Here is a 14,685-nt window from a genome sequence, read left to right as displayed (position 1 = left end):
TAGGTCAAAAGAGTCCATATTAACAAAGGAAATTGAAGGACAAACAGTACAGTTAGATAGCAATAAAACGGTACCATAGAGGCACAGAATAAGTTATAGTAAAAACAAAAAGAAATGGAGGAACTTATTCAAGAAAGATCCAGTGTAATATATTATAAAAATAAAGCGAACTCGATGGAATATGGGGAAAAATGCACAAAATAATTTTTCAATCTTCAATATAGAAATGCTACCAATTTAAAAAGAATTGAAATTAGTTACAAATGATGGAGTCACTCATGATTCATCAAACAACATTTTGAGAGGAAGAAAGGTACTTTAAGAATATGTTTTAGTTTCAGTCTCCTCCAACTCCACTAACCGAAGCTAATTGTATGGATTTTTTTCCTATTAAATGTAACATCTGTACAGAAAGACTCATGTGAAGGTGAAATTACAGAGAAGGAACTTCTTGATGCAATTAAAGCCTTTAAGGCTGGGAAAACTCCAGGGTTGGATGGCAAACTTTTCTTTATATACTCAAATGACCATTACTAGCATGTTTTAACCACTCCTATATAAATGGTAGATTATCAGACATGCAACAAGAAGGTCTGATATCATTATTACTGAAACAGGATCCAAGTGGTATATATAAAGATCCAGTCAATTAAAAAAATTGGAGGCCTCTTACACTTCAGTGTTGTGATGCAAAAATTCTAGCTAAATGCTTGGCGCATAGAATTAAAGAGGTTTTGTCAGATATTATCCATCCCAATCAGACAGGTTTTTTACATGGACGATACATTGTAGATAATATAAGACAAGTACTGAAAACAATAGAATACTATGAAATAGAGGAAACCAGGCCTGGTTTTCATAGCTGATTTTGAAAAGGCTTTTGATAAAGTACGACTGGAGTTTATATATAAAATCACTGGAATATATAAATTTGAGAATCTCTTATAAAATGGGTTGAAGTTATGTATAGTAACCCAAAATGTAAAATAGTAAATAATGGCTACATCTAAAAGTTTTAAACTGTCAAGAAGACTAAAACAGGGTTATCAACTATCGGCATATCTATTTATTATTGCCATCGAAATGTTAGTTGTTAAAATTAGCCTCATAGAGGATCTAGATACTTTTTCTAACCTCTCCGGATTAAAACAAAATTATAAGTGTACTATATTACGTATTGGATCACAAAAAAAATGCAACTTTTACATTACCGTGTAGTTTACCAATAAAATGGTCTGACGGGGATGTGGACATACTCGGTATACATATCCCCAAAAAATTAATGATCTCACTCCAATAAATTTTAATAGAAAGTTAGAAAAAAATAGATAAGATCTTGCTTCCATGGAAAGAAAAATACCTGTCTATGTCACGGCCGTTGTAAGGAGGAGACCAAGGCGCAGCGTGGTAAGCGTACATTCTTCTTTATTATAAGAACGAACACTGAACAAATTAACAAAACGTGAAGCTAATATGAGTAGTGCAGACAGGCAACTAAACATAGAACAAGAACCCACGAACACCAAAAGGAAAATAGCTACCTAAATATGATCCCCAATCAGAGACAACAATAAACAGCTGCCTCTGATTGGGAACCATGTCAGCCCACCATAGACATACAAATACCTAGACCTACAAAAACCCTAGACTTACAAAAAAAACTAGACAATACAAAAACTAACGTACCCACCCTAGTCACACCCTGACCTAACCAAAATATAAAGAAAACAGAGATATCTCAGGCGTGACAGTCTATTTGTGGAAAAATCACTCTGATTAACTCTTTAGTCATATCACAGTTGACCTATTTGCTTATGGTTTTGCCTACACCTAGTGACCTGCTTTTTAAATTATATGAACAAAAAATATTAAATTCTATTTGGAATGGCAAGCCAGACAAAATTAAAAGGGCCTATTTACATAATGAATAGGAATTTGGAGGGCAGAAATTAATATTAAAGCATTAGACCTCTCACTAAAGGCATCAGTCATACAAAAGTTATACTTAAATCCAAAATGGTTCTCTAGTCAATTGGTAAGAATGTCTCACCCCATGTTCAAGAATTGCCTTTTTCCCTTTATTCAGATTACAACTGCTCACTTTCCGTTATTTGAAAACGAAATCATCTCCAAAATATTGTTATTTTTTAAACAAGCCTTAGAAAGTTGGTTGCAATTTCATTTTAATCCACCTGAAAAAAAAGAACTAATAATACAACACATATTGTGGTTAAACTCAAATATACTAATTGATTAAAAAAACGATTTTTCAATAACATTTAAAAAAAAAAGTATAATCTTTGTAAATTATATCATAAATAGGACTGGCGGAGTTATGTCACACATGCAGCTAACACAGACATATGGAAATGTCTGCTCTACCCAAAACTACAACCAACTAATTGCAGCATTACCACAAAAATGGAAGAGGCATGTGGAAGGGGGGAAAAGTAAGGAACTTGTCTGTCGGCCCTGCATTGAAGATCAAAAATGGTTAAAGACATTTGTGATAAATGAAAATATATACCGGTTTCATTTAAGGACCAAAAAATTGAGAGATGTTCCATATAAATTGCAAAATAGTTGGGAAGAGATTTGATGTACCGATTCCATGGCACATGGTTTATGAATTGACACGCAAAACGACGCCGGATTCAAAAAAATTCAAATTTTAATTATTATAAAAATTCTTGCAACCAATAGAATGTTATATACAGTTGAAGTCGGAAGTTTACATACACTTAGGTTGGAGTCATTAAAACTTGTTTTTCAACCACTCCACAAATTTCTTGTTAACAAACTATAATTTTAGCAAGTCGGTTAGGACATCTACTTTGTGCATGACACAAGTAATTTTTCCAACAATTGTTTACAGACAGATTATTTCACTGTATCACAATTTCATTGGGTCAGAAGTTTATATACACTAAGTTGACTCTGCCTTTAAACAGCTTGAAAATTCCAGAAAAGGATGTCATGGCTTTAGAAGCTTCTGATAGGCTAATTGACATAATTTGAGTCAATTGGAGGTGTACCTGTGGATGTATTTCAAGGCCTACCTTCAAACTCAGTGCCTCTTTGCTTGACATCATGGGAAAATCAAAAGAAATCAGCCAAGACCTCAGAAAAAAATAGTGGACCTCCACAAGTCTTGTTCATCCTTGGGAGCAATATCCAAACGCCTGAAGGTACCACGTTCATCTGTACAAACAATAGTACGCAAGTATAAACACCATGGGACCACGCAGCCGTCATACTTCTCAGGAAGGAGATGCGTTCTTTCTCCTAGAGATGAACGTACTTTGGTGCAAAAAGTGCAAATCAATCCCAGAACAATAGCAAAGAACTTTGTGAAGATGCTGGAGGATACGGGTACAAAAGTATCTATATCCACAGTAAAACAAGTCCTATATCGACATAAGCTGAAAGGCCGCTTAGCAAGGAAGAAGCCACTGCTCCAAAACCACCATAAAAAAGTGGTTTGCAACTGCACATGGGGACAAAGATCGTACTTTTTGGAGAAATTTCCTCTGGTCTGATGAAACAAAAATAGAACTGTTTGGCCATAATGACCATCGTTATGTTTGGAGGAAGAAGGGGGATGCTTGCAAGCCAAAGAACACCATCCCAACCGTGAAGCACGGGGGTGGCAGCATCATGTTGTGGGGGTGCTTTGCTGCAGGAGGGATGGGTGCACTTCACAAAATAGATGGCATCATGAGGAAAATTGTGTGGATATATTGAAGCAACATCTCAAGACATCATTCAGGAAGTTAAAGCTTGGTCGCAAATGTGTCTTCCAATTGGACAATGATCCCAAGCATACTTCCAAAGTTGTGGCAAAATGGCTTAAGGACAACAAAGTCAAGGTATTGGAGTGGCCATCACAAAGCCCTGACCTCAATCCTATAGAAAATGTGTGGGCAGAACTGAAAAAGCGTGTGCGAGCAAGGAGGCCTATAAACCTGACTCAGTTACACCAGCTCTGTCAGGAGGAATGGGCCAAAATTCACCCAACTTATTGTAGGGGAGCTTGTGGAAGGCTACCCGAAACGTTTGACCCAAGTTAAACAATTTAAAGGCAATGCTACCAAATACTAATTGAGTGTATGTAAACTTCTGACCCACTGGGAATGTGATGAAATAAATAAAAGCTGAAATAAATCATTCTCTATATTATTCTGACATTTCACATTCTTAAAATAAAGTGGTGATCCTAACTGACCTAAGACAGGGATGTTTTACTAGGATTAAATGTCAGGAATTGTGAAAAACTGAGTTTAAATGTAATTGGCTAAAGTGTATGTAAACTTCCGACTTCAACTGTATGTGGGGGATACAATCTTCCCAGCGCTGCAGATTTTGCTGCGAGGAGTCATTAGATAATTTATTTTGGTACTGTCCATATGTAGCTCGTTTTTGGTCACAGTTCCAGGAATGGCTGAAGAATTGCAACATTTACTTAGAACTAACGCTACAGATAGCAATACTGGGTGATTTGAAAAGTCATAGTCAATCGATCAATAATATAATAATACTTTTAGAATTTATTTATTTATTTATAATCTGTAGAAGCTATGAGAATAGAAAGGTTCAGTACTTTTGTGAAGCATCACAGCACAGTTGAAAAATATATGGCAAATATAAATCCAAAATGGATGGTGTTAACTTCTTAAGTATAGGGGGCCGTATTTTCATTTTTGTCTAAAAGGTGTACCCATTTGAAACTGCCTATTTCTCAGCCCCCGAAACTAGAATATGCATATTGTCAGATTAGGATAGAAAACACTCTAAAGTTTCCAAAACTGTCAACATTTTGTCTGTGAGTTTAACAGAACTGATGTTGCAGGCTAAAATCTGAGAAAAATCCAATCAGGAAGTGCCTCTGTTTTTGAAACCTCTCTGTTCTTATGCATCCCTATCACCCATTTAAAGGGATATCAACCAGATTCATAGTTTCAGGCTTTTATTTTGAAAAATGAGCGAGAACGATCACATTGCGTAAGTGGATAGGTGGGGGCTCTCAGAGTGAGTTGTGCGCAACAGAGAAAGGCGGCCATTGTTACTCCCGGTCCTATTGAAAAACCAACACTCCCGGTTGATATATTATCGAATAGATATTTGAAAAACAACCTGAGGATTGATTATAAAAAACGTTTGACATGTTTCTGTGGACATTATGGATATTATCTGGAATTTTTGTCTGCGTTGTCGTGACCGCTTTTTCCTGTGGATTTGTTGTCTAACTGGGAGTCTCGTGAGTGAAAACATCCGAAGATCATCAAAGGTAAACGATTAATTTGATTGCTTTTCTGATTTTCGTGACCAAGTTACCTGATGCTAAGTGTACTTAATGTTTTGTCGAGCGATCGATAAACTTACAAACGCTTGTATTGCTTTCGCTGTAAAGCATAATTTCAAAATCTGAGACGACAGGTGGATTAACAAATGCTAAGCTGTGTTTTGCAATATTGCACTTGTGATTTCATGAATATGAATATTTTCTAGTAATTTTATTTGACTGTGGCGCTATGCTATTCAGCGTTGCTGATGACAATTATCCCGGATCCGGGATGGGTGGTTCAGAAAGGTTGAGATAGATGGGAGGGGTTGAATGGAGTTGAAGGGTGGGACCAATTACAACAGGATAACAAATGTAGAACATACGGGGTCTGTAAAAAGTAGATAGGTTCAGAAATTCTGTGAAATACCACAGTTACAAACAGAAACCAAACTGGATGGACATCAGAAATAGAGGAAGGCCAGCACTGAAAACAAACAAAATATAACTATTGTAAAATAGATTGTGTCTGTAAAATATGTATAAACTGAAGGTAGAAGCCTAAGTGTTATTGTTTATTCGTTTACTCCAATTGGGGGAAGGGTGGAAGGGTCTGCGGGGAATAATACAGGTATATTATAAAAAAAGTGTGTATGTGTGTAGGTAGGTAGGTATATTTACCCAAACAATATATGGGGGATTGGAAATGATGTAGACAATTACATTGATGGAAGCAACAATCTGTCCGCAATATTAAAGCTGATCCACCCCCCCAAAAAAAAAACTTTGCCTCGTGGGGAGGTTGGCATAAATTACTCGAGAAAAGTAACTACATGTCACGTCCTGACCATAGAAAGCTTTTATTTTCTATGGTAGAGTAGGTCAGGGCGTGACTAGGGGGGTTAGTCTAGTTTATATTTTCTATGTGGGGTTCTAGGTTGTTTTTTCTATGTTGGGGTTTTGGTATGATTCCCAATTAGAGGCAGCTGGCTATCGTTGTCTCTAAATGGGGATCATACTTACGTTGCATTTTTTCCACCTGTGGGTGATGGGATATTGTTTCTGTGTAGTTGCCTGTTTAGCACTGCATTGTCATCACGGTTCGTTTGTACTTTATTTTGTATTTGCTTAAGTTTCACTTTCACTAAAATTACGTGGAACTCAACGTACGCTGCGCCTTGGTCCGATCATTACTACGAACATCGTGACACTACAACAATAACAACCTGTTCAAATTACTTGACATAAGTGAAGTATTGAAGAATTAGTAAATTCAGAAATTATACAATGACTGAGGTTAAAGTGCAGACTGTCAGCTTTAATTTGAGGGTATTCTCATCCATATTGTGTTAAAGCTGACAGTCTGCACTTTAACCTCATAGTCATTGTATCATTTCAAATCCAAAGTGGTGGAGTATAGAGCCAAAACAACAAGAGGTCTCTGTGCCAATACTTTTGTAGCTCACTGTACTTCATCTGATTGAATTAAAGTTACTATGTGCAATGCTTTCCTCTTGTTTTCCTTCATTTAACATTTCATTAAAAACATCAACAGTTCAAACATGTTTCTCTCTTCTTGGTCGTTTGTCTCAATGTAACAGATATGGAGTTATGTACTGAGAGCCTTCAAACCCCATGTTTCTGGTCCTCAGTTACCCCACCAGGAAGACCACCAGCTGGAAGGAAGAAACAGAGGAAAGAACTCATGAGACAAAACATTACTAATGACTAGGGCCAGGAGTTTTTCCTGGTCAGGTCACATGGTCTGGAAAAACTCTTGGTCTTATGTTATAAATGCAACAACAGGTGTTCTTCCTTTCCTTTAAGAACACCAGCACCAATCAGACTTCATTGTTTCTTTCATTGGATCCAAATTAAAACGAAAAATACCACATGTTGATCATCACTAACATAATAACAATGTGAGCACTTCCTAATGCTTTCTTAATAAATGTAGTGGTTGGTGTCTTTCTCAGACTCATACTTACCATCATAAAACACTGGATTCTTTACTGGTGGTCTTTCTACTCCACCAACGGAGTGGCTTCTGGCAAGAAAACACACAACAGAAGAGTTGGACTTAATCATACATGCAGGCAAGCACACACACATCCCTGCTCTCCATTCACACCCTCTTAAGCTACAACAATCAAACAGTACAGGGATTTCCTAGTTTGTCTATTCTTGACCACAAACTAATTAAGATAGTTTAAAGCAAACCCTCTAGATGACATGTCAAACTCATTCCACAGAGGGCCGAGTGTCAGTCGGTTTTCACTCATCCCTTTTACTGATGAATTAAGGTCACTAATTAGTGAATAACTCCCCTCACCTGGTTGTCTAGGTCTTAACTGAAAGAAAAAAACAAAAACCAGCAGACACTAAGCCCTTCATGGAATGAGTTTGACACTGCTGTTCTAGATGAACCTGTAACGGCTGTCTAATTCCTCCTCCTCGGATGAGGAGAAGGAGTAAGGGTCGGACCAAAACGCAGCGTTGTACGATGACATACTGATTTATTTAAACAAAGACGAAACACGAAGAACACTTGAATTGATTACAAAATAACAAACGACGTAGACTGACCTGAACATAAGAACTTACATAAACACGAAGAACGCATGAAACAGGTACAGACTACCAAAACGAACGAACAAACGAACGAAACAGTCCCGTGTGGTGCAACGGACACAGACACAGGAACAATCACCCACAAACAAACAGTGAGAACAGCCTACCTTAATATGGTTCTCAATCAGAGGAAACGTCAAACACCTGCCTCTAATTGAGAACCATATCAGGCAACATATTTAACCCAACATAGAAACACGTAACATAGAATGCCCACCCCAACTCACGCCCTGACCAACTAAACACATACAAAAACAAGGAAAACAGGTCAGGAACGTGACAGAACCCCCCCCTCAAGGTGCGAACTCCGGGCGCACCACCTAAAGTCTAGGGGAGTGTCTGGGTGGGCATCTGTCCAAAAATCCTGCGTGCGCTGTTGCTTTCTCCCACGCCGCTAGCCCTATGGTGCGTGTCTCCTGCCCATTACCACCATTGCCTACACCACGCACTAAGCCTCCTGTGCGCCTCCAGAGTCCTGTGCGTCCTGTTGCTGCTCCCCGCACTAGCCTGAAGGTGCGTGTCCTTAGCCCGGTACCTCCAGTTCCGGCACCACGCACCAGGCCTACAGTGCGCCTCAGCTGGCCAGAGTCTGCCGTCTGCCCAACGCCGTCTGAGCTGTCCGTCTGCCAAGCGCCGCCTGCGCTGCCCGTCTGTACCGAGCCTTCAGAGCCGTCCGTCTGCCTTGAGCCTTCAAAGCCGCCCGTCTGTATTGAGCCTTCAAAGCCGCCCGTCTGTCCTGAGCCTTCAAAGCCGCCCGTCTGTCCTGAGCCTTCAGAGCCGTCCGTCAGTCAGGAGCCGCTAGAGCCGTCCGCCAGACAGGAGCCGCTAGAGCCGTCAGCCAGCCATGAGCAGCCAGAGCCGTCAGCCAGCCATGAGCAGCCAGAGCCGTCAGCCAGCCATGAGCAGCCAGAGCCGTCAGCCAGCCATGAGCAGCCAGAGCCGTCAGCCAGCCATGAGCAGCCAGAGCCGTCAGCCAGCCATGAGCAGCCAGAGCCGTCAGCCAGCCATAAGCAGCCAGAGCCGTCAGCCAGCCATGAGCAGCCGTCCCTCAGTCCGGAGCTGCCGTCCCTCAGTCCGGAGCTGCCGTCCCTCAGTCCGGAGCTGCCGTCCCTCAGTCCGGAGCTGCCGTCCCTCAGTCCGGAGCTGCCGTCCCTCAGACCGGAGCTGCCGTCCCTCAGACCGGAGCTGCCGTCCCTCAGTCCGGAGCTGCCGTCCCTCAGTCCGGAGCTGTCCCTCATTCCGGTGTTGCCCCTTAGTCCGGAGCTTCCCCTCATTCCGGTGTTGCCCCTTAGTCCGGTGCTGCCCCTTAATCCAGTGGGGTTAATTTGGAGGGTGGTCATTGGGAGGAGGCTACAAAAGCGGGGATTGACTATGGTGGGGTGGGGACCACGCCCAGAGCCTGAGCCGCCACCGTGGACAGATGCCCACCCAGACTCTCCCCTAGACTTTTGGTGGTGCGCCCGGCGTTCGCACCTTGAGGAGGAGGTTATGTCACGTTCCTGACCTGTTTTCTCTTGTTTTTGTATGTGTTTAGTTGGTCAGGACGTGAGTTGGAGTGGGCATTCTATGTTATGTGTTTCTATGTTGGGTTTAATGTGTTGCCTGATATGGTTCTCAATTAGAGGCAGGTGTTTGACGTTTCCTCTGATTGAGAACCATATTAAGGTAGGATGTTCTCACTGTTTGTTTGTGGGTGATTGTCTTCCGTGTCTGTATGTATGTTAGTACCACACGGGACTGTAGCGTTTGTTTGTAGTCTGTACCTGTTCGTGCGTTCTTCGTGTATTTGTAAGTTCTCATGTTTTAGGTCAGTCTACGTCGTTTATTTGTTTTGTAGTTTGTTAAAGAGTTTTCGTGTTTCGACGTTCTGTTAATAAATATTCATTATGTATTCATCACCCACTGCGCCTTGGTCCGCTCATTCTCATCAAGACGATCGTTACAGAACCCTCTATACTTATAATACACAGTATAATGTATTTAGCTTTTCAGAATCAGCCAGTTACAGGAATCAAATCATCCAGGACAAATATGGCTTGAGTGTACAGTAACTGCCAGTGCACTCTGTTACCGAGTGGCTGGGCCACTCAAGGACATTCAGAGACTCCTGCATTGCCTTGGCTGTGTGCTTAGGGTCGTTGTCCTGTTGGAAGTTGAATCTCCACCTCATTCTGAGCGCTCTGGAGCAGGTTTTCATAAAGGATCTCTCCATACCGTTCATCTTTCCTTTGATCTTGACTAGTCTCCCAGTCCCTGCCACTGAAAAACATCCCCACAGCATGATGCTGCCACCACCACGCGTCACCGTAGGGATGGTGCCAGGTTTCCTCCAGACGTGACGCTTGGCATTCAGGCCAAAGAATTAAATCTTGGTTTCATCAGAGTCCTTCAGGTGCCTTTTGCTAAACTTCAAGCGGAATGTCATGTGCCTTTTACTGAGGAGTGGCTTCCATCTGGCAACTCTACCATAAAGGCCTGATTGGTGGAGTGCTGCAGAGATGGTTGTCCTTCTAAAAGCTTCTCCCATCTCCACAGAGGTATTCTGGAGCTCTGTCAGAGTGACCATCGGGTTCTTGGTCAACTCCCTGACCAAGGCCCTTCTCCCACGATTGCTCAGTTTGGCCGGGCGTCCAGCTCTAGGAAGAGTCTTGGTGGTTCCAAACTTCTTCCATTTAAGAATGATGGAGGCCACTGTGTTCTTGGGGTCCTTCATTGCTGCAGATATTTTTTGGTACCCTTCCCCAGATCTGTGCCTCAACACAATCCTGTCTCGGGTCTCTACGGGCAATTCCTTTGACCTCATGGCTTGGTTTTGGCTCTAACATGCACTGTCAACTGTGGGACCTTATATAGACAGATGTGTCACTTACCAAATCATGTCCAGTCAATTTAATTTACCACAGGTGGACTCCAATCAAGTTGTAAAAACATTACAAGGATGATCAATGGAAACAGGATGCACCTGTCACGACTTCCGCCGAAGTCGGCTCCTCTCCTTGTTCGGGCGGCGTTCGGCGTCACCGGCTTTCTAGCCATCGCCGCTCCATTTTTCATTGTTCCATTTGTTTTGTCTTGTTCCCTGCACACCTGGTTTACATTCCCTAATCACACTGCATGTATATATTCCTCTGTTCCCCCCATGTCTTTGTGGGAAATTGTTTGTTACGTGTTTCGTGTGATGCACCAGGCTGGTTTTTCCCTGTATTCCGTGGTATTCACGAAGGATGTTTAATTGTTAAACATTTGCTTATTTTTTGTGACTGTTTCGCGCCTTGCACTTTTTACCTTTGGCTGGAGGTTTTGATGCAGTGGCGTCTGTCTGCTTTGTTGCCTCTGCCTAATAAAATGTGCGCCTGTTCACAACTCTCTGCTCTCCTGCACCTGACTTCTCCACCAGCAGCGCACAACCTTGACACTGACCTCAATTTCGAGTCTCATAACAAAAAGTTCTGAAAACTTATGTAAATAAGGTATTTCTGTTTTTAATTTTTTATAAATTTGCAAAAAACAGTTTTTGTTTTGTCATTATGGGGTATTGTGTGTAGATTCATGAGGAGAAAAAATTAATTTAAAACGTTTCAGAATAAGGCTGTAACGTAAGAAAAAGTGGAAAAAGTCAAGGGGTGTGAATACTTTCCGAATACCCTGTAATCCATCCACCTGAAAGGTGTGGCATATCAAGAAGTTGATACAACAGCATGATCATTACACAGGTGCACCTTATGCTGGGGACAATAAAAGGCCACTCTAAAATGTGGAGTTTTGAGGGAATGTGCAATTGGCATGCTGACTGCAGGAATGTCCAACTGAGCTGTTGCCAGAGAATTGAATGTTCATTTTTCTGCCATAAGTCACCTCCAACATCGTTTTAGAGAATTTGGCAGTATGTCCAACCGGCCTCATAACCGCAGACCACGTGTAACCACGGCCAGCCCATGACTTCTACATCTGGCTTCTTCACCTGCGAGATCGTCTGAGACCAGCCACTCAGACAGCTGATTAAACTTTATTTCTGTCTGTAATAAAGCATTTTTGTGTGGAATAATTCCTTATGATTTGCTGGGCCTGGCTCCCCAGTGGGTCAGTCATGTGAAATGCATAGATTAGTGCCTATTGAATTGATTTCAATTGAATTATTTCCTTATATGAACTGTAACTCAGTAAAATCGTTGAAATTGTTGCATGTTGCATTTGTATATTTTTTCCAGTATACTTAGCTTTTAAGAATCAGTATGTTACAGGAATCAACTCATCCGTGACAAATATGTCTTGAGTGTAATGTAACTGCCAGAGCACTCTGTTACCGGGTAAACTGTCCACTTAAGTTTCATACACACCTTCATTCCCCTGCCCCTTTTCAGCTTTATTTGCGTTGAATTTCTCTCTTTTGGAGTTACACACACAAACACTCAAGTGAATAAAGGTCCCTAATTGAGATAAAACAGATTTCTGGTGATGGCCATTAGAGGAACAGTAACCTCTGCAGAATCACACAGAAGGAAAACATCAACTACAGCCTCTCTCCTACTGCATCAAATAGTACTTAAAGAAGTTACTTCTGCTTTATACAGTCTTAAATTAACTGGATGACTTGCCTGTGGTTTGATTGTTTTCATCCCTGGCATTAACTGAAACAACCAAACCGGGACAGGTAGGCATAGTGGAGCTCCATGGTGCTGAATGGACAGCTCCTCGGTACAGGTAGGCATAGTGGAGCTCCATGGTGCTGAATGGACAGCTCCTCGGGAACAGGTAGGTATACTGTAGTGGAGCTCCGTGGTGTGGTGCTGAATGGACAGCTCCTCTGTCTAGTAGACAGCTATATCATCCTATATATTTAATGAGTGTGTGTGATGTTCGGTGTGGTGCTCTTTTATGTTTTTAATTTGTACACTTGGTTTGTAAACCATCTGTCAACGATGGTTTTACAGTGGTGAGGTGTTGGACTGATCTTGTATATACAATTGAAGTCGGAAGTTTACATACACTTAGATTGGAGTCATTAAATCTTGTTTTTCAACCACTGCACAAATTTCTTGTTAACAAACTATAGTTTTGGCAAGTCGGTTAGGACATCTACTTTGTGCATGACTGTAACGGCTCTCGTTGGTGGTAGAAAGCGTAGACCAAAGCGCAGCGTGTTAAGTGTTCATGATATTTATTTTCAAAAAAACACTCAAACAAAATAACCAAAGTGAAAACGAAAGCGCACAGTTCTGTCAGGTACAGACACGAAACAGAAAACAAGATCCCACAAACCCAAAAGGAAAATGACAACTTATATATGATCCCCAATCAGAGACAACGATAGACAGCTGCCTCTGATTGGGAACCACACTCTGCCAAAACAAAGAAATAGAAAACATAGACTTTCCCACCCGAGTCACACCCTGACCTAACCAAACATAGATAATAATTGTCACGCCCTGACCTTAGAGATCCTGTTCATGTCTCTATTTTGTTTTGGTCAGGGTGTGAGTTGGGGTGGGTATTCTATATTCTATTATTTGTATTTCTATGTTTTGTCCAGGTAGGGTTCTCAATCAGGGACAGCTGTCTATCGTTGTCTCTGATTGAGAACCATACTTAGGTAGCCCTTTTTTCCACCTGTCTGGGAAGTTGTCTGTTATTGGCACTATAGCCTTTAGCTTCACGGTTGTTTTCTCGTTTGTTGTTTTGTTGGCGAAAATGTACGCTCACCACGCTGCACCTTGGTTCTGTTCTTTTAACGGCCGTGACAATAATAAGGATCTCTAAGGTCAGGGCGTGACAATGACACAAGTAATTTTTCCAACAATTGTTTACAGACAGATTAATTCACTGTATCACAATTCCATTGGGTCAGAAGTTTACATACACTAAGTTGACTCTGCCTTTAAACAGCTCGTAAAATTCCAGAAAATGATGTCATGGCTTTAGAACCTTCTGATAGGCTAAATGACATAATTTGAGTCAATTGGAGGTGTACCTGTGGATGTATTTCAAGGCCTACCTTCAAACTCAGTGCCTCTTTGCTTGACATCATGGGAAAATCAAAAGAAATCAGCCAAGACCTCAGAAAAGAATTGCAGACCACCACAAGTCTTGTTCATCCTTGGGAGCAATTTACAAACGCCTGAAGGTACCACGTTCATCTGTACAAACAATAGTACGCAAGTATAAACACCATGGGACCACGCAGCCATCATACCGCTCAGGAAGGAGACGCGTTCAGTCTCCTAGAGATGAACGTACTTTGATGCGAAAAGTGCAAATCAATCTCAGAACAATAGCAAAGGACCTTGTGAAGATGCTGGAGGAAACAGGTACAAAAGTATCTATATCCACAGTAAAAACAAGTCCTATATCGACATAACCTGAAAGGCCGCTTAGCAAGGAAGAAGCCACTGCTCCAAAACCGCCATAAAAAAGCCAGACTGCACATGGGGACAAAGATCATACTTTTTGGAGAAATGGTCACACACACTACAATATCCTCTGGTCTGATGAAACAAAAATAGAACTGTTTGGCCATAATGACCATCGTTATGTTTGGAGAAAAAGGGGGAGGCTTGCAAGGCGAAGAACACCATCCCAACCGTGAAGCACGGTGATGGCAGCATCATGGTCTGGTCCACTTCACAAAATAGATGGCATCATGAGGAAGTAAAATTATGTGGATATATTGAAGCAACATCTCAAGACATCAGTCAGGAAGTTAAAGCTTGGTCAGAAATGGGTCTTCCAATTGGACAATGACACCAAAGTCAAGGTATTGGAGTGGCCATCACAAA

General features: G+C 41.4%; 1 protein-coding gene across 2 annotated transcripts in view; it reads right to left on the bottom strand.

The window, feature by feature from the left end:
• Positions 1-1,408: 1,408 nt before the first annotated feature.
• The window catches only part of LOC139532421 (cell adhesion molecule CEACAM5-like), a 56,997-nt gene continuing 43,720 nt past the window's right edge, over positions 1,409-14,685 (bottom strand). For both annotated transcript variants that reach the window (XM_071329975.1, XM_071329976.1), the window contains 2 exons: positions 7,270-7,328; positions 1,409-6,957 (listed from right to left, as the gene is read on the bottom strand). In XM_071329975.1, the coding sequence (XP_071186076.1) occupies positions 7,306-7,328 (23 nt within the window). In that variant the 3' untranslated portion in view covers positions 1,409-6,957; positions 7,270-7,305. The remainder of the gene's footprint in view (positions 6,958-7,269; positions 7,329-14,685) is intronic.

The sequence above is a fragment of the Salvelinus alpinus genome, chromosome 10 (genome assembly GCF_045679555.1).
Source record: "Salvelinus alpinus chromosome 10, SLU_Salpinus.1, whole genome shotgun sequence".
Taxonomy (NCBI): Eukaryota; Metazoa; Chordata; class Actinopteri; order Salmoniformes; family Salmonidae; genus Salvelinus; species Salvelinus alpinus.
This window is presented reverse-complemented; position numbering and strand designations above follow the sequence as displayed.